Raw genomic sequence first — 24,113 nt, 5'->3', positions numbered from 1 at the left:
TTCACGTTGGAAGTATTTCAGTTCGAGGCCCATTGAATTAACAATTCGATTATATATATTCGAACAATTTTTCGATAGTCTTTGAACAACCTACAAAAATACAGGTTTGTTTCACCATAAACTGGTCAGGTGACAGATGACTTTTTGCTCTAAACAAATGCCTTGCTGTTAGTCGAATGATCTATTTGGTTGTGAGTTACAGGGTGTGAAAAATGAAAGTCAAGAGAAAATTCGGTAGTCGGTAGGTCAGTTTCACAGTTCTTCTTCGATAATCAGAGGCAATCAATGGAAATTGTTAATGTTGTTTATGGTTCTGAGAATGTTATATTGAACTACACTGCGCAAAAAAAATAACGCACATTCTGAAAATCTCAATTTTAATAAAAGTTAACTCTATATTGACTTTATAACTTTTTTTTTATGTTCTCTCGGAAAGGTTTTGAACGAAACAAGATACATTGAATGGAAGAAAAATTCAGGATTTCGCCGAATCTTATGTGAAAGAAGAGAAATGAACAATTTTCAAAATAGTGAAATGCTGATAAGTAATTTAATACTTGGTATTCCCACCCCTTGCGTTAATTACAGCCCGGCAACGACGGTTCATACTCAAAATGAGTGATCTTAAAATGTTCTGATCTAATCCTTCCCAGATTTCTCCGAGTTGGATTTCTAAGTCATTAAGAGTTGCTGGATGATTTTCTGAACTTCTCAGCCTTCTATTGAGGTTGTCCTAAACCTGCTCAATCGGATTGAGATCTGGACTTCTTGCTGGCCATTCCATTCGAGAGACTTCAACCTCTTCAAGGTACTCCTGAACGATGCGCGCACGATGGGGTCTGGCATTATCGTCCATAAAAATGAAATTTTCACCAATGTATGGTTCAAATGGCACTACAGGCTCTTCAAGAATGTTCCTTATATACTTATCAGCATTCATAGCTCCATTATCAACGACCACTAGGTCTGTGCGAGCAGTCAAAGATATTCCACCCCATACCATAATCGATCCTCCCCCGAAACCAGTAGTATTCAGGAAATTGCACTGAGCATATCTTTCATGTGGACGTCTGTATACAAGGGAACGTCGATCCCAATGGTAGAGGCAGAATCTAGACTCATCTGTGAAGAGAACTCTTTCCCAATCGGCCTCTTCCCAATGGATATGCTCTCTCGCAAAATCCAAACGCGCCCTTCGAAGGGCTGGGGTAAGAGCTGGGCCTCTTGCCGCGACACGAGGCCTTAAATCATATTCTCTGAGGAGTTTTTTTATTGTCTGAGTGCTAATTTGCACCTCATGAGTTTGCTCAAGCTGAATTTGAAGAAGGCGAGCGGCTGCAAACCGTTGTCTCAACGAAGAAACTCTCAAGTAACGTTCTTGAATGACAGTTGTTACCCGTGGTCTACCATGTCCTGATCTTCGGACATTCATACCTGTCTTCCTGAATCGCTGCAACATTCTGGACACACTTGTATGGGAAACTCCAAACCTTTCTGCAATTCTTGAGTATGTCCACCCTTCTTCTCGCAAAACTACCGCTTGGACACATTGCGTGTTTCGCGTTGCATAGCGATCGAGTGTAGAAAATCAAACGAAAAAAAAAACTATTGATCACTAGAATTGATCGGGAACAACTGATTTTTGAATAGAGCCAATACATTCAAAATCTGATAATATCACCTTTTTTATTCCTGCTGGGAAAAAAAATCTGTATTGAAGAAAACCGTTGAAAGTGGATAACATATGCATGCATAATTCTGATAAAAATAATTATCGTTTAGAACACCTTCAGTTGTAGAATAAATTTGAGATTTCCATAATGTGCGTTAATTTTTTTGCGCAGTGTATTTGGTAGTCCTGTCGTCGAAAATATTACCTATTTTTATTGAGTTTTTTGTCCAACATAAAATGATGACCAAACCCTAAAGTTGCCTGTCTTCTTTGAATATCTTATTCAAGACAAGGAAGTGCATGAATCTGTGAATAACAAACCATACAATAATAAACAGTAATCTAAATGCACTCGGAGATTCTTCAGCCTACTACTACGTTGTTGCTTCGAAATTTCACATATGAAATTTCGCACTTCTAATATCAGAGTGCATTCCACCAAGTCCCATTCCCAGAAAGCCCAAGCGTTCAACTAGACTGATACATATCTGCCTCCTTTCCTGCTCATAAAAATGCTAAACGAAATACGTCTCGTCCCTACGAACGATCTCATTGCAGATTGCCGTAGATATTTCAGCATCCACGTCGCGGCGCTCTCTCCTAATAAAGATATGGAAAGAATAAATTGCGTCCGAGTCTTTATGGCCCGCGGGAGTCTGCTGCTAGAAACTTCGAATTTCCGATGCATCTTGATCGGATGGCCCATCTCGGATCATGTTACCGATTGGATGAGGGTATACCTGGATGAGGGCCTTGGAGAATCAGAGCGTCTCCATTTCATCAATTGCTGTTTTGTTTCTGGGTCGTATAAATTACTCGGGTTTCATCCAAAAAGAACCCTTGCACGGTTCTGTACATTTCATCGACGCTCCCATCTATATGAAATATCAAGTGCCTAGAGGATTGTCGTTTCATCCCTATTCGACCTGCTGATAAAACTATGCCATGAATTTGATCTACAATGAAAAATTGAGTTCGTTTGAAGCATGCTATCCTATTTTGGTCTCATACGAAGTACGTTGATATAGGTATATAGGTAGTCATTGGTATAGATCACAATTTCGTGGATCTGCTCACCCTTAAACCCCTAAATATGGGTATATATATATATATATATATATATTCAGCAAACAATAATTATAGCATGTGTATGAGATACAGTTTTAGCAGAGGTTAGCGTAACGGGGTACTATACAAATTGGTGTATAATACAAGAGCTCAGGGAAAAACCTCAGTAAAAAAACCCTTTCTCCCCGTGAGTGTAGTGGATTGTAATTGTTCACGAAATAAGCTGAAATATTTCATATTGAAGGGCATCTCGCACTGCAAAAATTGATTCTTTCTCCAACAAAAAGGAAAATCCAGGAAGTCTTTTCCAAGATACCAGAAACTTTTATCTGAAATAAAGAGAAAACAAAAGCAGAAAAACGTAAAATAATAAAATTAGATTCAATATGTCAGATTGACCTAAAATTGACAACCCAATCCAAAAAAGATTCGGAAACTGCATGTATAGCTCTGAAACCATCCTGAAATTCATAAATTGGACAATGATTAACTAGATGATTTATGGTTTCTTCTAGTTCCCCGCATTCACAACTAGGGCTTTCAACTGAATTCCACCTGAATAGCATGCTATTGCAACGTCCGTGACCTGTTCTTATACGATTCAGAATACACCATATTTTCCTGGGAAGATCAAAACCAGGAACTCTATTCGAAGGATCAGTTACTAATTCTTTGTTGAAAATAGTGCACCTATTCCATTCAGACTGCCAAAGGTCTTTGTCCCTTATATTCGAATTAAGAAAAGAGTTGGACCATAAAGGTTCACGCGACTACAGTCTTGGAATGGTATTTTCGGGAATATAGGATAGAATTGGGAACGAGTCTGGATAGGATTCGAATTTTTTCCAGGAATTCATAACCGCAGTCTGTCTACGAATATGAGGCGGTAAAATGTTTGAAAGAACTGGTAACCATTGAATAGGTGAAGACCTAATAGTTCCAGTTATGGTTTTCATGGAAAGATTCAGTTGTGCATCAATTTTCTGATGACTGGATAGGTACTTGAATTGCTCAATTCTCACAATTCCGGTTCACACCATGTGTTTGATTTTTTTATTGCATAGCTCTGATTTCACCTGAAGTTAAAGGTAAGTTTGCCTTCGCTTTTTTATATGCTCTAACGAAAGCAAGAAGTAAGTTTGGATGAAGACGCTAATTCTTATAGCGAAAGACTTGTAGTCTGTTTCAAGTTTAATTATGGATTTTATGCCTCTGGAGTTTCATCCTCCTTCCCATAGAGTCTGCACTAGTCAGCTTCTGCTAGATTCATTTTTATGAGGTGCTCCTTGGGGCGATAATATCCTGTGAGGAATCCATTAATTAGGTGTAGGATATTCCTGTGTAAAGGGGTTTCATTTTTTTTCCAATAATGCAAGCTCTCTTTAGGGTAATTTGATAATTTATTTTTCCGTTTTGGTTTCAGTTAACATACTCTTGATTCCATCGCATGAAATCGGACCGTTTTTATTCCTTTTTCAGTTTTTTTTCATGTAACACCGTTAAAAACATCCTGAATTGGGGGATAACCGAGTTCTTGTTCGCCAGATTCAAGACACTTTCATCGACGCGAGTTTTAAAGATTTTCGGCAAATAAGAGACATTCCGTTTCCACACCTCACCGGTGGGTGCAGAAGGAGATGTCCCCTGCTGGTCAATCATTCTGTTCTTAGTTATAATTCCGATAGGTAAATAAAAAAATATTATTATTATTCATTCATTCTAATTAGCTTTGAATTCTGTTTCGAGTGTCTAGGCCGTTTGTGATTTACCTTTTGCTCCTTCATTCGAGTGATTCCTGAAGTTTTCTTCAAACTACGTCTAACGATGGGTTTAATTTGAGTTACACCACTTCTTTATAATCACCGTTCAAGTAGCTAGTGCCAAAACAACCGCTGGAGACAACTTCCGTACACCGAGTCCAGATGTAAGACAGCATTCCGTAATAGGTAACCTCAGTTTAAACCCCTCATCTTACTTAGTTCTACCACTTCTGAAAGCAGAAACCTGGGTGGTGAACAAGTGTGCCTCTTCAGTTGTATCGCTGCTGGGAGTAAGATTTCTGGTTGGCGCGCAAACCCGTCCGAAGCAGAAACCAGAGTAGAGAACCGAAAATTTCTCTTCGCTGGAAGTAGGATTTCTGGCCGACGTGCAAACCCCTTGGAAGCGCAAAACCGTTTCACAACGGCTTGCAATTGCAGTTTTGAAACTGAGCTCCGACTTAATCGGCCTTAAGCGTCTTGGTTCTCGCATTCCGAGGAAAACCTTTTTAAGTGGCGTAAAATAGACTCTTCCTACTCCACCCATTGTATTGCGCCTTTCACTTGTCTGATTTTATACTAGTGCCAATTGTGTTCCTTGTTGCAAATGAACGAATAAACTCGGATTTTGACTCCCACTAGTTATCGCTAACACCCTAACCACCTTCTCTTGGATTCGAAGTCATTGGGTAGGTTTGCTATAAAGAATAGACACTTGCTATGACAAACTATCCTTACTTTTGGCTGAGGAATCCGCTTTCAAAGTGAATATATCTACTTATGAGTCACTTTGTATGAAACAAGGAATTTTTTTCTCCGAGAATTTTCATCAGGCTCAACTTTTTGTATTGATTACTTCATGAAAATGTTTCATTCTGCCAAACCTCCCCCTCCGCATACTAAACGTCCACTTTTCTCAACTGATGCTGCACATTATCTGGGGCAATCTGTAATGAGGGCGTTTGTAAAGAAGGGAGGTATCCCGTTTTGCATTTTTATAAGGAAGGAGACGAGATATGGATCACGATGGCCTTGTCGGGCGCATAAGGTTCCAACGAATACGATATGAGGGATAAAAACCGGAATATATTGCATAAATGTAGAGCGGGTTGGCCTTATGTCTCGCATAATATCCGGATAGTGGGGTGTTTTAGGTGAAAATCGCATGTAGTCCACGCGGGGACAAGCCTTTCGATGTAGTTTTTATTACATCCATTTTTGCGGGTTCCGTACGACAGCCGTTCTTTGGAGTTTTTATATTCAGAAGGCGGCTCGGAATTTTCCTAATGTAATCCGGGTATAATAGAATTCTTCAGCGCGTTTTACTTACGTGATTCCTTCGGGGACTGTCCTACCTGAATATGCTATGAGTTGTTGGCTGAAAGGGGTTCGCATTGTTCCAAGCATGATTGCGGAGACCGCCAGAAGAAAACCCGAAGAAAGGTTTTGCCGATCAAGGTGGTCAACCATATGGGTTTTCGAAATAATTCGATTGAGAACTATTTATATTCTTTTGAACTAACACTTGGATATAAAATGACGCACTCTTGGTTCTTGCAGAATTTGAGCTTCATCTGCGAATAGTGCACGTTGAATAATGTACTAACTTTGTCACTTGTTACTAGAATTGCCTTGAGTGTTAAAAATTGTTGCATTGTCATATTCCACAGTTTTCACTTCTATCAGAGGCTCTCAATGGCTGCTCATATTGAAAGTGGTAACGTGGTTTTCGAAACCTAAATTTAACGGAATATGCGGAATTGACTCTTTCTACATTTTTTTCATTTTGATGAAACATGCTCAAATGATCTATCAAGAAAATACAGGTGTGTGCCAACGTCAGATGCCTCTTCCACTCATGTTCCAGAAACGTCCTTGTTCATCTACTTATGTCTACAAGCATCGTATGCAGAATTGACAATTAATATGAGGGATTTACTCTTTCTTAATTTTTCTTATTTTCATGAAACATACTCAAAAGATCTATCAAGAAAATTCAGGTGTGTGCCAACCTCAGATGCCTCTTCCACTGATGTTGCAGAAACGTCCTTCTTAATCTACTTATGTCTACAAGCATCGTATGCGGAATTGACAATTCTTATGAGGAATTTACTCTTTCTTCATTTTTCTTATTTTTATGAAACATGCTCAAAAGATCTATGAAGATAATTCAGGTGTGTGCCAACCTCAGATGCCTCTTCCACTGATGTTGCAGAAACGTCCTTGTTCATCTACTTATGTCTACAAGCATCCTATGCGGAATTGCAGATTCTTATGAGGAATTTACTCTCTCTTCATTTTTCTTATTTTTATGAAACATGCTCAAAAGATCTATCAAGAAAATTCAGGTGTGTGCCAACCTCAGATGCCTCTTCCACTGATGTTCCAGAAACGTCCTTGTTCATCTACTTATGTCTACAAGCATTGTATGCGGAATTGACAATTCTTATGAGGAATTTACTCTTTCTTCATTCTTCTTATTTTCATGAAACATGCTTAAAAGATCTATCAAGAAAATTCAGGTGTGTGCCAACCTCAGATGCCTCTTCCACTCATGTTCCAGAAACGTCCTTGTTCATTTACTTACGTCTACAAGCATTGGAAGATAACTATAATTTACATGATAAATAATAAAATGAAGAAATTTTCACTGAATTAGGTATATTTCCATTGAATTCATATTTTTCATTGTTGCTTTTGCGTGCAAAGATCAAACAGAACGATTCTAAAATAACATGTACATATACACATTAGAGGCATCGATTGTGTATGCAACAGTTGCATAATTTCCATGAGGAATAGACTCTTTGTGAATTTTTTTCATTCTTAGGAAACCTGCGCAATTGATCCAGCAGGAAAAAATGTTAGGTGTGTACCGACCTCAGATTCCTTCTCCACTCCTGTTCCAGAACTGACTTTGCTCATCTACTAACGTCTAGAAACATTAAAAGCAAAAATTGGAAGAGACGATAATTCACCTGAAAAATAATAAACGGAACAGATGTGAATTTTTACTGGAAAATACTTCCATTAAATTCATATTTATCTTTTCTTTTCCGTGTGACGATCCAACAGAAAGATTACACGGACACCGGGTCCAATTATCAAAAATAACAATTCATAATTCCGCGTTTGGCGAATATTCACGATTCGCAACTGGAAATCCGTGTAATTTACGAGAGGAATCGGCACCGCGGGTCGTACGGACGGGTCCGGGTCCGGAGTTAATTAAAACGGCTGAAAAATGGTCCTCCCGTTTGAAGTCGTCAGAAAGATACACCATATTCAATTACGGGGGAAATCCCGGGGATATTCGGGTGTCCGCTGGAAAGAACGTTGTTTTTCGCATGGTAGATCAACCCCGCGGGTTCGAAATTAGATTTGGAATCGTTTCACTTTGTGTACAGTTCTGATTTTTTCAATTATCACTGCAAAATCTTCTGCAAAAATCAGAATAGCAGTATCCTTATTTTGTCTTTTGATTTCAAAACACTCTCTATATGGAATTGAACATAAAAAAGTCAATATTAAGGTCATTAATAAAAGAATGATCACGCCTGAACAGGGAGGCAATGAATACAATGATAAGGATGAATTCAGATGCATATCACCCGCAGATATGAATATCAACAAGGGTTACGATCTGAATTGAACTAACCAATTTGCCATCGTCAAGGCCCTAAATGGAGTACACTCCTCCGAAGAAAAGCAGATGCTGACCATGGTTTCGGCCTCATTTGGCCTCATCAGAGCAACATAGCATTTTTCCACGGTGGAGAATGTTTGGAATTAATGGAACTTTATTCAATATTGGCAAGTTCTACTGGGTAATAGGGGAAAGTGGGGGAATTGGGAACACTTAATTTCAAATGCTGAAAAATTATACAAAAAATCACTAAAAATATTAAACTTCCATTGAAAAAGGAACTTTGCTCATTTATGTACTAATCGGAAACAAAAAATTATAAAAAAATCAACGTTTCCTAAAAAATATCAACGAAATCAAAAATTACTATCGTTTCTATTTACCCGACACCCTATGGGGTAGTTGTGAACAGTCCCGGAGCAAATAAGAATAATTAGAAATGGCACATATCACACAAGTATCCACGTCTTGTTTCTCTTGCAGTACATTTTTCATGTGCCCAGAGTTTACAGGTATCTCACATGATACAATCCTTCATTGGTGGAGCTTCATACCTTATATAGCAAATTATGCAGAAAAATTCTTCTTTTCTGTGTAACCTGGGTTGAATTTCTCAGTCCTTTGCTTTTGGCGTGCCTTTTAGTACCCTTTTTTTATGTTGGTTTTAGGTTCTTTATGTTTAATTTTTTTCCTTCTTAACATTTCTCTGTAGGTATTTGCTTTCTTTGCTTTTCATCGTGTTGATTTTTCATTAGTGAACTCGATAATATCTTGAATTCATTTTGTTTCAATTTTCGGAACAGAGTATTTAGTTCCAGCTTAGCCTAATGTGAGGTTTTCGTTTCTTAAATCTTCCAACACACAACAGGGATATTCAATTTTATATTTCGTTTCTTTGTATAATTTCTTGGCATCTAGATGCAAAACATTTCAACGTTAAAATATTTTTTAACCATCAACCAGAGCAGCACAGAAGTAATTGGGAACGCAAGGGATATAAGGTACGTTCCCAATTACCCACCTGACATCGTTCCTAATTACCCCAAGTTATCAAAAGAATTAAAAATAGCTGGCATTCATTTACCCATTTTCTTTCAACTTCAAATCACGTAGGTTTTGGAAAAATATTGTACCAGTATGGAATCAACAAAATATGGCACCTCTTAATTTCAAAATAAGATAGTTACAAGTATTATAACACACGGAAAAATTATAGTCGAAATGCGAAATCCATTCTTTGACTCATCGTAACAGGAAATATGCAACTTATCGCCGCAACTTTTGAGTAAGCCCTGAGAATCGCCAGATGCATCCGTTGAAAATGTTGAAGACAGTGTCGCACATGATGAAGTATTTTTTATCTAGCTGTTCCCAATTACCCGCCGTTCCCAATTACCCCACTCTCCCCTATATATTTACCCAGAGGGCCACCCAATATGAAACGGTGTCCGATTGTATGGCGCTCTGGGAAAATGTATAGTACCCAGTAGAACGTGCCAATATTGAATAAAGTTCCATCAAGGTCATTAATCGTTAATCACAGGAAAAAGGAATCTCGATTTCAGAGCGTTGATCCTGAATGGCCAGTCTCTAAAGTTCCCCAGCGAGTGCAAATATCTAGGTGTTATCCTGGACAGGCAACTCAACTGGAGAAAACACATAGATAAGACTCTCTCTTTCCAGAGCCACGGCGGCTATGTGGGCTTGCAAAAGACTCTATGGAAAGACATGAGGCATGAAGTACTGGGGCTATACATAGCGGTAGTACGCCCTATTGTCACCTATGAGTCTCTAGTATGGTGGACAAGAACCGAAGAGGTCACCACAGGCAGCCGGCAACATAAACTGCAAAAGCTGGCCTGTGTTAGTGTTACGGGAGCTATGCACACAGCTCCTACAGCAGCACTAGAAGCCATACTTGATCTGCCCCCCTTACACCTACATGTGAGGAAATGCAGCTTGCTGGAAGCAATAAGAATATCCCTTAACGGGAATCTCCTACCCGCAAACTGGGTTGGATATACGAGGATTTTTAATCAACTGGACTCGAACCTCTTGGCAAGACCATCGGATGTTTTGCCAGTAATCTTCGATTTCGAAACGTCCTTTGAAACAGTCATAGGTGACCGTCCTAGTGCAATAAGTTTCGTGAATCGTTTGGACAAAAGTCATCCACGTGGTTTACTGATGGATCAAAATCAGAAAGAAGCACTGTCATTGGCGTATATGGACCTAAACTGAGGATCTATAAAGCCCTGGGAAGTGAACCCTCTATTTCACAGACCGAGACACTGGCTGTTTATGTATGCGCTCAGGAGTGTCTTGTAATGAACCTTAAAGGGGCGCATATATATCACCACGGACGGCCAGGCCACGCTGAGGTCCCTGGAATCACACTGCCAGAGATCTCTGCTGACATGGGAGTGCTGTAATAACATAAAGCAACTGTCCAAAGACAACAAAGGGACTCTACTATGGGTAACAGGGCATTGTGGTGTTGAAGAAAATGATATAGCCCATGAACTTTCGAAAAAGGGATCAAGGGGCACAATAGACCTTAAGGTCGCAGTGAACTGTAACCCCTTCTCACTATACTATACTAACAACTGCTGGACCTGAGCGTTTCTGTGGCTTGAAAAATACCAATGCTGGCTTGCCGTGGAACCAAGGACCAGAAGCCTCTGCCGGGCAGGATTCAGGCAACGTGAGTCACTCTCACACATCCTGCAAAAGTGCAGTCTCATGCACTGGGAAAGAAAAACTAGGCACAACTACGTCGCTTATCGTCTTGAGGATATAGCGATAAAGAACGGCTGGCAGGTGACGAGAGAGCCCAGGATTAGGGACAGAGAAGGGAAACTTTTAAAGCTAGACCGTCTGCTAATTAAAGATCAGCACGTCATTGTATGCGACGTCTCAGTGAGCTGGGAGTGCCCAGAGCCTTTAAGCATGGCTTATGCAGTTAAGAAAGCCATATACTCCACTCCCACCTTCCTAGAGAAGGTTGAGGAACTTCACCCGGATAAGATCATAGAGGTGCTTCCACTGATTGTGGGAGCTAGAGGAGGATGGTGCCCTGAAAACCGCAATATCATCAAGATGGTTGGCGCTACAGATGCGGACATTGGTGACATTATCCATACCGCACTGAGAAGTGGCTGCATCATACATAAGCAGTTCAACCGAGTGGTTTGGCGCTGTTCCCGTAGGGTTCGCGAAGTTCGCGTTTAGTTCGTCCCACTGCAAGATCTCAGTGGTAATGCTTTAACCAGTCTCGCGTGTGCGCGAATTGGTTGTGTATTCCGGCTACTGATGAGGCCTGTAAGTGCGGTTCGAGAGAGTTTGTTCGTGCGTTTTTGTTCGTGAGCTTCGTTCTATACTTGGACGTATTGATTTCTCTCTGTTTTTTGTCAAATATGTCATGTACTGAACTTTCTGTTTTATCTATGGATCTGACAATGTCTACGTCATCTCTGAGGTCATGTGACCGAATACCATAGAAATATCTTTCCACTCTGTTTTTTGTATTTTTCTTTGCTGTGAACCACCTTTGTATACTGTCGTAGTCTGAATATTAAATAAAGCCTTATAACAGCGGTCCAACAATGGGAGTTGAACAACAGAATAATCTTCTGGAGAAACACTCCTAGACCTACTCAGTCAAAGAAATTCGTTATGATTTGACCGATCTACACTAGAAAACTGCTAAAACTGTCACGAGCTGAGCTTCGGTTGATGGTGGGACTACTGACAGGGCACTGTCAATACAAATACCATTTGAACCGTATGAGGAAGTCAGCAGATGAGATTTGTAGGCTCTGTGGGGTCAAAGGCAGAAACAGCTGAACACATAGTATGCAAGTGTCCAGAGCTGGCTGGCATAAGAACCATTCATACGGGGAAACCGGTCCTGGATAATCACGAGTTAAAAGCCAAAGCCCCTAAGGATGTTGTCGGTTTTATCAACATCATTGACGGCCTCCTTGGGTTCCTATGAATGACTAGGGTAGAGAACAAAAGATCTACATGGTTGCAGTTCTTGGAAGGCTAATCGAGCCACAACGACCCCAGTTCAAATAATGAACATAAGGTCATTAAACAACAATTGAACATACCACCATATACCCAACCACCATCAAATGAAAGTTTGATGGTCGTAAGCACCAAAAAAAAATTTAATTCACTCTTCAATTTCACTTCGCCAACAAACATCCCGATAGGATAGAAAAGGGAGGGACGTCACATCTCAACTGTTTCAATTCCTGCTGCCACTAATGACACCGTCTTCCGCTTGTTTGTTTGCAGTCTGCAGGAGCAAACATCAATTAAAATGACCGCGGTCTGAGGAAGCAACTTGACTAAACAACAAACAGCTTGATCTCCGATGTCTATTTGTCGAAGTGTTGGATAAATAGCGAGGACCTGCACAGTAGGCAAGCAGGGCGATGCAAGGAATAATTATGTACGTAGCTTCACAACCCTTAGGGTTATTGTGTTTGTTCGAGGGATGAACCCAGATTATGCCGATTCCATAATACTGCGTATGCAGAACTGGGGGTTTCGCTAAATAGATACACATTAGAGGCATCGATTGTGTATGCAATAGTTGCACAATTCCTATGAGGATTCGACTCTGTCCGAATTGAAACAAGCTCAATTCATCTGTCAGGAAAAATTCAGATCTGTGCTTACCTCAGATTCCTGATTAACTCAATAGTTGGGGACCCGAAGGGCATACACAGTATCTTAATATGACACGCTCGAGTATGTACACCTCACGATTTTTTTTTACATCTTTGTAAACCTGCAGACGCTTTCTCCACCGCTGAAAGAGCATACATCATGGAACCTTTTTTTCTTTCTACCATCTAATCTTCGAAATCCACGAGTAAATTCCGATTTAGCATCGTCGCCTCCCCAACTAAAAGGAAACTTCGAATATCACGCGCGTAGTGATATAGATCGTTCTTGTTCTAGAACTCTCCTTGTTTATCTACTTACGTCTGAAAGCATTAAGAGAAAACTCTAAAGGACGATGATGATTTACCTGAAAAATAATGAATCGAAGCGCAGATAAAGAAACATTAAGAGGTAAATGAATAATCAACAAAAAGCAGTTAAAACCTGCAACCTGTTTTCATTTGAACAAGTCCAAAGATGACTGCGCTCCCGCCTCCCTTTGACCTTTCCCATTGTTGAAACGAAGTTATAAACTTTCGAGTTAGATGGGTAATCGTCGGTTTTTTGCGTTTTTCCCGAGTTCATTAAATAGAGTACCCTCCGGAGTTCTTTATTTAACGGCGCACGAAATAATCCAGATTCCGCCGGAGTATACACGACAGTCGCACTTCCGACTCAGGTATCTGAAGAATGAAAATGTGGGCACTGACTGCGACGCGAATTAAATTTGCATTGCGGCGGGGGTTTTTTCAACTCCCGCATACGTAACATGTTTCACAGGCGCGTATTTACCGGCATGAAAACGCCGAGATGCCAGCAGTTATCAGCGAAATGCAAATTAGGGATTTATCCGGGGTTTTACCGTTCTGCGCAAGCTGTTTGGGAGAGTTCTGGTTGAGTGTACGCGAAAGGTTGAATTGGATGGAAGTTAATGACTTAATTGGGGATGCTTGTAGGGGACTTCCGGGTTTTTCACTGGATATTTTCGCTGGCTTTAACTGGATTTTTATGCGAATGATAAAACTGCTCTATATTAATTAATTTCCGTAGAACTGACTTTGACAATCGGGTGGTTTTTATCGTTTCGTATTTGCAGAGAAGCGTTATTTTATTTTTCAGGAGAGGAGTCATTCACACTGAATGACATCCTCAATTTGGGTTATCACTGCATATGCAAGTTTTAAACTGAATAATTATGAGTTTCATTCATGATTTTTTCAAATTCACCTCGGAAACTATTCAAAATCATCCTTCAAATATGGGGTTTTAAAATTTAAATCGCTTTGTGCGGATTTTACGATTTGGCAACAGCGCATACAAGACAATGAAAAGAAGAAAGTCCGATCAGCTTGTTTATAAAATAACAGCTGTTATTTCTACAGGCGCGTACTTACTGGCGAGCTTCAACTGCAACCGGCCATAAAAATCCCATAAAACTTTACGACCTTCCTCGTTCGTCGCAGAATTCATAGACAGCCATCTATCTCATCAAGATAATGCATTTGTTGTCCTTTATTATCAAGGCATATTTCAGTCGATGTTGCCAGCTTGTGCAATTCTCACAAAACTGAATGAATGAATACCCATTTTTATTTTCCATTTTTAAGTACTTAAAATAATTTTTTTGGGAAACGGTTGTAATGGTTATTTCAAAATGTGACGTTTCAAAGATATTTCATAAAAAATACATAATTTTCGTCAGAAGGAGTATTCCCTATTCTGCCTTTTAAATTAGACCTATACGAATGAAACTAGACAAATCATCCCTTGTTATCTCATCCCCTATCGATTTTCGCCGGAATCAATCGGTCAAAAAGATACATAACGTTGAAAAACATAACGGAACGGCCAATTCCGAACTTCCGTCATCCAGATGAAAACGAGGGGGTAGAGCCACGTCCGCCGTATAACGAACAACCCCCCTAACCCCGCTTTTCGAGCCAATAACGGGTGATGCGTCTGTCTATACCTACGCGTGATGGATTGTGTGTGTATTTGTGTGTGTGTGTGTGAGCGCCGATGCGTTGTTGGCGCGTTTTTGTTGCGAGGTCGAAGCAATCTTTCAGCAGGAAATTTAGCGCTGATTTAATTTCCATCATGTCGAATTTCAATCAGGGCCCCGATGTGCTGAGGTCGCGAGCAATAATTCTGTTTTGATCGAGTTATAAAAAAAATGGCAACGTCAAGAATCATTATTTGAAGCGAAGATTCGAGCACAATTGGTTCGGAAAATCGGAGTTGGGGGAATTTTTGACGTCTGTCAGAATATTAATGGGTTTTACATTGTTTCACATTACGTATATTCAGTACATGTGGGCCTTGGGATAAATATTGCTGAACTTGCTATGAAACTGTTGGCTGTATCCGTCCCGTCAGTTCATTTAAGATTTGGTTTTACCTCAATTCACAACAACAACAACAAAGGGGATAGATATAACTACACCGAATTCTGAAGTTGACGTTTCTGGTTATCCACAAAAAAAACTGAACGTCATGTTGAAGGAATGAAAGTTTTACACTCTTTTTAGGAATGTATTCAAATAATTCAAATCAATTGACAATAAAATGTCAATTTCTGAAGAGTATCCACAGTGGGAAAAACGAAACTGATCCCATATCCCGACAAGACGTAAAACAAAATCGAATCAGGGATTACACCATATACTTCACTTTTATTTTAGCACTCGGTTGGCTATGAAAAATATTCTCAAGTTTTTGTAACCAGAACGGAGTAAGGTTGGCACTCATGAAATAATGTCGTTAATGTCATAACGCCATTACCAGAACTTATATAAATTGATATTACAAAAATGCCGAAAGTGATTGAAAAATAGATAAGACAAGAATAATAGAATGAGCACGCCTAACCAGGGAGGAAATTAATACAATAATAAGGATAATATAGTTGTATTCATTGCCTCCCTGTTTAGGCGTGATCATTCTATTATTATTGTACCGCTGGCATCATTTCTGCCGTGATCTGAACGTGTTCCCACACGTTCGTCACGTGTTCGTCACACGTCTGTTGTTCGCAAAGCGAATCGGCGTACTGAATTAGAGAAAATATGGGACATATGCTATTGTTTTCGTCTTGGTTTCTATCTGGAGGAGATTGAATCGGACACCGTTTCATATTGGGTGGCCCTCTGGGTAAATGTATAGTAGCCAGTAGCGCGTGCCAATATTGAATATGGTTCCATCAATTCCAAACGTTCTCCATCGGAGAAAAATGCTATGTTGCTCTGATGAGGTGAAATGAGACCGAAACCATGGTCAGCATCTACTTTTTTTCGATGGAGCGTACTCCATTTGGGGCCTTGACGATGGCAAATTGGCTAGTTCAATTCAGATCGTAACACTTGTTGATAGTTGATATTCTTATCGGCGGGTGGTATGCATCTACAGTATATCAGACAAACGGTAGTGAACATATTCAATGTAAGTGAATTTATATAATGTTTCATCTGAATCTAAACGACTTATATTTCAGCTGAATGATTCCACAATCAGGAAGATTGTGAATGAAGAGGATGACCAAGAACTATATATTATATTATATATTCAAAAACTGATCTCTTGTATCTTCCATGCAAATACCTAGATTTGGTATGCCTTCAATAAGTTTGTATAAACGTCAATAATTATTTTCATCAAGAAATCATCTCCCTAAGTCCTTCTCATTTGTTTACAGACACCCAGTATATGGTGCGATCAATCAACTTCGATCTGTCGAGTTGCTCATAGATGCGAACAGAAAATTGATTGAATTGACCAAAAAACGACGACATTATTCTGACGATTGGACCATTTTACTCATGAAACCTATTTTTCTGAAAAACCACACGAGGTATCACGATGATGCAGGCGGCGTCCATTAGTCAGTCCAGTCCAATTCGCATTGGTTTCACGTTCATATTTCCGTTCCGAGGTAGCCAAGGGCTCTCCAATTAGTCTCTTCTTTTATTTTGAGATTGTTGAAAGGAGAAAACAATGATCACCGAAAATAACGAACCAATATAGCACTTACCATCAAAAAGAAAAGTGAAATGAGATATGCAAATTTTGCAGCTTGTTCATTATGTCGTGAATTGATACGTCGCAGCTCGTTTTTCACGAAACGTCGTAAAGCAGCTGATAGTAGCGATTTACGGTCGGGCGAAATTACCCATTTAGCAGCAGCCGAGCAGAGGAAACACCTCACGTTTCATCGAGAAAAGTAATTGCAATTCATATATATCGAGTTTGGGACGATCCTCCTTCTCATTATTGCAAATTCGTGAATTATGGGGCACTTTCGGCGGCAGTCTATTTTAAATATATATCTCTATCGTAATATTTTCGAGATATATGGCGGTATATTTCCCCGGGTTCGCTTTTTAGGGCCCGATATTAGCGCAACGTTGATTTATCGGCGAGGCTGACAAAGTGCGAACGGGAGAAGAAAGCGCTAAAAACGGGGATATCTACGTCGTCGGCAGAAGGCATCTTTTCCGAACGACCAGATTAGTTCTCCGACAATCTCTTTTTACTACCTGTTCAAATATGAATGGGGCCCCGTCTTTTCCGGCTAAGCAGCACCTCCTCGAAGATCGATAAGCCGGGGATGAGTTATGGGCTCTCGTGATCGTATCTGGGACATCTTTCCATAGCCTGGACATTTCTTTGGAAAACTGTCTGAATTATGTTCGGAATTTCAAGCGAAATCATCTCCTTCAAGTATATGTAGATATTATTCTGTTACTCTGACTATACTCCATTCACTTTTATTTTATCAGTCGGTTGGCCATGGAAATTCGACACATTCCACTCTGTGTATACTGCATTCACTTTTATTTTAGCAGTCGGTTGGGCATAGAAATCTGACACATTTCACTCTGTATAGTACGAAAATGTGGGGTTATGAAGCTTGTCAAAACATTTTTGGGTTTTAAATCAACGCTATGTTGCCCGTTCTACGTAAAACTTTATGTTATTACGTATTTTATCACAATGTCGAATATCTTCGGACAATATCTGTCGAACATTATTGAAGTTTATCCAAACTGATTGAAGGCATACCAAATCAAGTTATTTGCATGGAAAATACAAGAGATCAGTATAATATCATAATATGCACTAGCTTGAGGAGAGTTAATGTTCGTTAGCTTCTTTGGCTAAAGTTTGAATACGTTACATCAGTTGTAGATTTCAAAAATATTGACCCGAATATAAAATGTATTTGATGCAGTGGTTGGGAATGAGCATCTCTCGAAGGAATTGACAGATAATTACAAGTACAAGAATGTTAAATTATTCAATAAAAATCATCTTGCATCAATAAAGTAAAAGGAAATAAAAGAAGTTTCTAGTCAAGATGAACTTCACGTTTGAACAAATATTTCACATGAATAAACAATTAACAGGACAACTGGCGCGTATTTGTGGCTGTTCATCTTAATACATTGATATAATAATAATAATTAGGTATTTATTGGTACCAAGACATTTACAATGTATAGGACAAGTCAAATGAAAAATAGAAAAATCAATTTTCGGGAACTTATTCTACGATGACATTAATCGAAAATCCTGTAGTAAACTTTTCGCATTAATTCACTCAAATATAAAATACTCAAATGCCACCACTTTTTTGGGTCTCCCAATACAAGGAAATTCTTTGTCATCCTCTTCATTCACAATCTTTCTGGTTGTGGAAATATTCAGCTGAAATATAAGTCGTTTAGATTCAGATGAAATATATATGAATTTTTTTACATTGAATGTTTTCGCTACCGTCTGATGTATTGTGGATTTTAAAATATCAGGAATGAACAGACCTGTATTCTAAATAGCACTTCCTGAAACCCTATCTCTTTTTTTCAATCACTTTCGGCATTTTCGTAATAAAAATTGATATTAGTTGTGGCAACGGCGTTATGACATTAACGACATTTCATGAGTGCCAGCCGTACGCGATTCTAGTTACAAAAACTTGTGAAAATTATTTCACGGCCAACCGACTGCTAAAATAAATTTGAATGGGGTATAGATATTATTCTGTTACTCTGACTATACTCCATTAACTTTTATTTTAGCACTCGGTTGGCCATGGAAATTTGTCACATTCCACTCTGTATAGTATGAAAATGTGGAGTTATGACGCTTGTCGAAAATTTTTGGGTTTCAAATCCGTGCAATGTTGTCCGTTCTACGTAAAAGTCTAAGTAATTTATCCCAATATCGAATCACTTCGAAAATATGTGACGAACATAATAATTATGTTCTTATTTCATCGCCATCCAGATGCTGTATCTTGGAAGAGAGGTCGATTTCGAAAAAAATTCATAGAAACTACCCCTGCTTATTTTCATCGAGGAATAATCTCCCTAGTTCCCTTACAATTTTTTTAAGGAAACCCTGTATTCCTTGGTCGAGAATCTTCTGGCTTCTGAAATTCCGAATTTTATTCGATGTGAAATTGATATGCAGATTTGTCTACAATTTTTCTGTCACATCGTGAATATAATATTGTATATCGACGAGGAAGGGAAAAACGACAACAAACAACTCAATTCATACATAATTCATGCACCCTATTTTCGAGCATGTAGAGCATATACATATTTCAATATTGATTTTTTTTGCATAAAGTATGAACGACATTTTTCGACAGCTAGTAGTAGTAGGATAAGTGAGACCAAGTGTTCACGCATCAGCATTAATGTGAAACGAGATATGTCATATTATTGAAAGAATCAGAGTAATTTAAGTATTTTTGGTTTTCACTAATGAAGAATCAGAAACGAACACTAACTGCGGGTTTCATGAAACTTCGATTGTCCGAACAACGATTTGACAGTCACTCTATTGCTGAAACGAAATCACTGAAACACTTTCATTTTTGAATATATCGAAGAAGTAGAAATTGAGAATCATTGAATGAATGTATGAAGATCATTATTTGATGCAAGAATGATATTCTGAATGCTCATGACTGAATTAGAGATTGAAAATCAAGCGTTGATTCTCCGATCAAGTATTCAACAAGGAATATTCGAATTTTGTATTAGGGCATCAATAACTGATTGACTTTTACTTGTTTGCCAAAGGGATAATCTATCAAGGTCAAAGCTTTTGGGTCAGAACAAAATTTCTTGTTTTAATTATGCGATGGCATACTTGAATTTGAGTAATTTGAGAAACTTTGGCGTGACGTACAAATCAACAAATAAAATCATTGGGTCCTTCAATTATTAAACTGAACTATAATCTCTTTTACCTTCATCTTTCAGTTTCTTCAAGAGGGTTCAAGGTTCCTTATTTCGATCTCATAAAAATCTCATAATTTTTCGATTGCGTTTTTTCACTGAAGTATATATACTATCATAAAAGAATCTACCGCAAGATACCAAGTCTCACCAAAACATGAAACGTTTCCACGAGAATCTGTTTGAGCGAAAACACCAATCTCGTCTCCAATCTCATTAAAGATCCTAATAAGGGCAGATAAACATCGCGGTCGTGGAAGGCATAAACCAAACAACGCGGTTAAAACGGAGGCATGCGTCTAGAAACCGCGTTGTTATGACGGGATACGTTCCCGAAGTCTCGCCACAAAAAAAAAACAATTGGGAATGGAGGACGTCCTCATTTAACTCTCATCGAAAGGACCTTCTTTTCACCCAAAGCTCCTGGAGCCCTTTTTAACTAAGCTAGGGGCAGATTTAAACATCTGCATTTCCACGAGAATGGGCTCCGAAGTCAGAAGGATAACAGCGAGTTTTCGCAAGGGATGAGTCGGACTTGTTTCATTTTGGCGCTGCTGAAGATAAGGTACGAGGATGTATTGATATCTAGTTAGCCTAGACCAGTACTAGGCATAAAAAAATATTGCGTTACCATAGCAACGAACAATAACTCATTAGAAGTTTCAGTGTGAAGTTTGAGGTCGAAAAAGTGAACCAGAGTTATGCAATAAATTAAAAGAAAGAAGATGTCCACCGAAATTGTGAAAATCGAAAAATTGGAGTATCGAGCCATCATCAAGTACCTGTATTTAAAAGGGTTAAGAGGTAAGCAGATTCAAGAAGTTATGCTTAATAACCTTGGAGATCAATATCCTTCGTATGCGACCGCGAAATATTGGAGTGCAAGCTTCAAAAGAGGTAAATTTCCATTGAAGACATAGACATAGAGACATGGACTGAGCAATGTCAGCATGAAAATATCTTTTTTATAGAAGGAGAGATATGATCGTCGGGCATTTACCTGTCTCTTTTTTGTTCACATAGAGGTGAGTGGGGACCAATCAAAATTCTAGAAGAAGACAACTGCATGCCGGACGTGCGTTTATCTCTGTCACTTTTTTTGGTCGTATTTCATGCATAGATATAAAGGGAAGGCACAGTCCATGTCTATATGTCTATGATTGAAGATGATGACCGATCGGGAAGGCCAGTTTCTATGTCAGTCCCCGAAAATATCGATGCAGTTTATGACATGATTTTATCAGACAGTCGAATTCGGGTAAAACGGATATCTGAACCACTGAATATTTCATACGAACGCTTTCTTCATATAGTTCACGACAATTTGGACATGAGAAAAATTGTTGCAAAATGGATCCCCAAATGTTTGTATGTTGACCAAAAGCGTGCAAGGGTAGAAGCATCGCGTTCGATCTGTGCTCGATTTGAAAACGATGTAGACTTCTTAAACCGAATTATTACTATGGATGAGACATGGGTACATTTCTACGATCCAGAAGCAAAGCAACAATCGATGGAATGGCGACACTCTGGTTCTCCAAGACCTAAGAAGTTTCGTTTCCAAAAATCTGCTGTAAAAGTTCTTGCTTCAGTTTTTTGGGATTTCCATGGAGTAATCATGATTGATTTTTCGGATAAGGGTAGAACAATAACCGGAGAATACTATTCGACATTACTGACTACTCTACAGGAAAAAATTAAAGAGAAAAGACGCGGAAAGCTATCCAAAGGTGTTTTGCTTTTGCAGGACAACGCCCCTGCACACAATTCTCCTGTTGCCATGCAAAAAATGCGTGATTTAGGGTTTAAATCACTAGAACACCCCCCCTCTTATTCACCAGATTTGGCTCCATCCGACTATGATCTCTTTCCTCAACTGAAAAAAAGTTTTAAATGTCGTAAATTTTCTTCCAACGAGAAAGTAATAAAAGGTGTGGAGGTCTGGTTTGCAGAGCCGCAGAGCAAGAAGAAACATTTTTTTTCAAAGGTCTAGAGACGTTGTAGGTTCTCTGTAATAAATGTATTGAGAGGAGAATATGTTGAGTAATAAAATATTTTGACATTGAAATTTTGTTTGGTTTTATAGTAGGCTAAGAATTTTTCAATATATCCTCGTGATGTGCTTACAGGAGAGTTGATTTGTTCTTGAAGTTCTGGATGTTTTCAAACGAAAATCGAAAAAGCCAACAGAATGAGATAAAGCCAATACCAATAAAGGTAGATCTACGACCTCACAAGTACTTTGCTAAGGGAACAACGCTTAGTGTCCCCTAAATGTTCGTGACACCGAAATCGTACCTTGGTTGGTAGAACTATCACGTAAACGTGCTTAGGTGTCCCTTAAAACCTAGGTATCGTTGATTATACTGTCCAGTTGAAGACTGATCGAAATCCTGCCTTTGATTGAAATTTTTTCAGGGAAATATATACGATTCCTCCTCGACTTTCTCCGCGAACTCAAATACGGCACACGTTCGGATAAATAAAATATGCCATTTTCCCCAGAGCTTCCATAATAGAACCCGCAACATCAACAAGTAGGCGTTTTCCCTAGGGATAACGAGACATCATCTGCAGTAATGATTTTCACACAACGTCGATCACGGACGAGTTTTTGCCTAACAAATTTTGAACGACAGGACGTGGGATGACTTTAACACGTCGTCGTCTCCTTTATGGGCAGATCGATCGGAAAGCTTGTAGTATACGGATTTTTTGTCTTGTCTAATTATCGTTCGTCAGAATTCAGAGGGAGACCGAAAAGTTACGAGATATTATAAAAAAGTAGGTTGGGAGGAAATTGAAGGAAAGTTTCGGACTTGTAACGACTTTTTCCCCATTAAAGTCTCGTTTGAGTCGTCTGTTTCAACGTTGGGGACTTTGAAATTTTTCCTTTTTTAGGATATGTCTAGAATGGAATCCTTGAGAGTAACGAACAGTTTTTCTGCTGTTCAACAAATATAATATATAAACGTCGTGATCTCAGTAAGAATAAGATACTCCTCCTCACTGGCTTTATAACAGGACATTGCTGCCTCAAAAATATGATGACAATGGGTTTATCAGAAACTGACAAGTGTAGACCCTACAGGAAAAAGAAGGAAGCTCCTGCTCACTTGTTCACAAAGTACCTCGACAGTGTAAGTCAACAGCTCTGTAAGTTACAGCCCTTGTAGTCGGTTGGACATGAAATAATTTTCTCAAGTTTTTGTAACTAGAACGGAGTAAGGTTGGCACTCATGAAATGTCGTTAATGTCATAACGCCGTTGCCAAAACTCATATCAATTTTTATTACGAAAATGCCGAAAGTGATTGAAAAAAGAGACAGGGTTTCAGGAAGTGCTATTTGGAATTCAGGTCCGCTCATTCAAATAGTTATACTCTGATATTCTAAAATCCACAATACGTCAGACGGTAGCGAACATATTCAATGTAAGAGAATTTATATAATGTTTCATCTGAATCTAAACGACTTATATTTCAGCTGGATATTTCCACAATCAGAAAGATTGTGAATGAAGAGGATGACAAAGAATTTCCTTTTATTGGGAGACCCAAGAAAGTGGTGGAATTTGAGAATTTTACGTTTGGGTGAGTTAATGCGAAAAGTTTACTACAGGATTTTCGATTAATGTCATCGTAGAATAAGTTCCCGAAAATTGATTTTTCTATTTTTCATTTGACTTGTCCTATACATTGTAAATGTCTTAAGGTACCAATAAATACCTAATTATTATTATTATATCAATGTATTAAGATGAACAACCACAAATACGCGCCCTGTCAATTGTTTATTCGTGTGAAATTTTTGTTCAAAGGTGAAGTTCATCTTGATTGAAATTTACTTTAATTCCTTTTACTTATATTGATGCAAGATGGTTTTTGTTGAAAAATTTAACATTCTTATAATTATCTGTTAATTCCTTCGGGAGATACCCATTCCCAACCACTGCAACATATGGATTTCATCTTCAGGTTAATATTTCTGAAATCTACATCTGATGTAACGTATTCAAACTTTAGCCAAAGAAGATAACGAACA

The 24,113-nt window shown here is 38.8% G+C and overlaps 1 protein-coding gene across 4 annotated transcripts in view; it reads right to left on the bottom strand.

Moving 5' to 3' along the window:
* LOC123308947 (hemicentin-1) overlaps positions 1–24,113 on the bottom strand; it is a 325,793-nt gene that overhangs the window by 133,942 nt on the left and 167,738 nt on the right. Inside the window, exon 1 of one of the 4 annotated variants that reach the window (XM_044891799.1) lies at positions 13,275–13,299. The exons of the other annotated variants lie outside the window; for them this stretch is intronic. Coding sequence (XP_044747734.1) covers positions 13,275–13,284 — 10 coding nt within the window. The 5' untranslated portion in view covers positions 13,285–13,299. Of the gene's footprint in view, positions 1–13,274; positions 13,300–24,113 lie in introns of those variants that run through there. 4 annotated transcript variants of the gene reach the window in all.

Source organism: Coccinella septempunctata, chromosome 1 (genome assembly GCF_907165205.1).
Source record: "Coccinella septempunctata chromosome 1, icCocSept1.1, whole genome shotgun sequence".
NCBI classification, from domain to species: domain Eukaryota; kingdom Metazoa; phylum Arthropoda; class Insecta; order Coleoptera; family Coccinellidae; genus Coccinella; species Coccinella septempunctata.
Note: the sequence above shows the minus strand (reverse complement) of the source record. Positions and strands in the feature narration are given on the sequence as shown.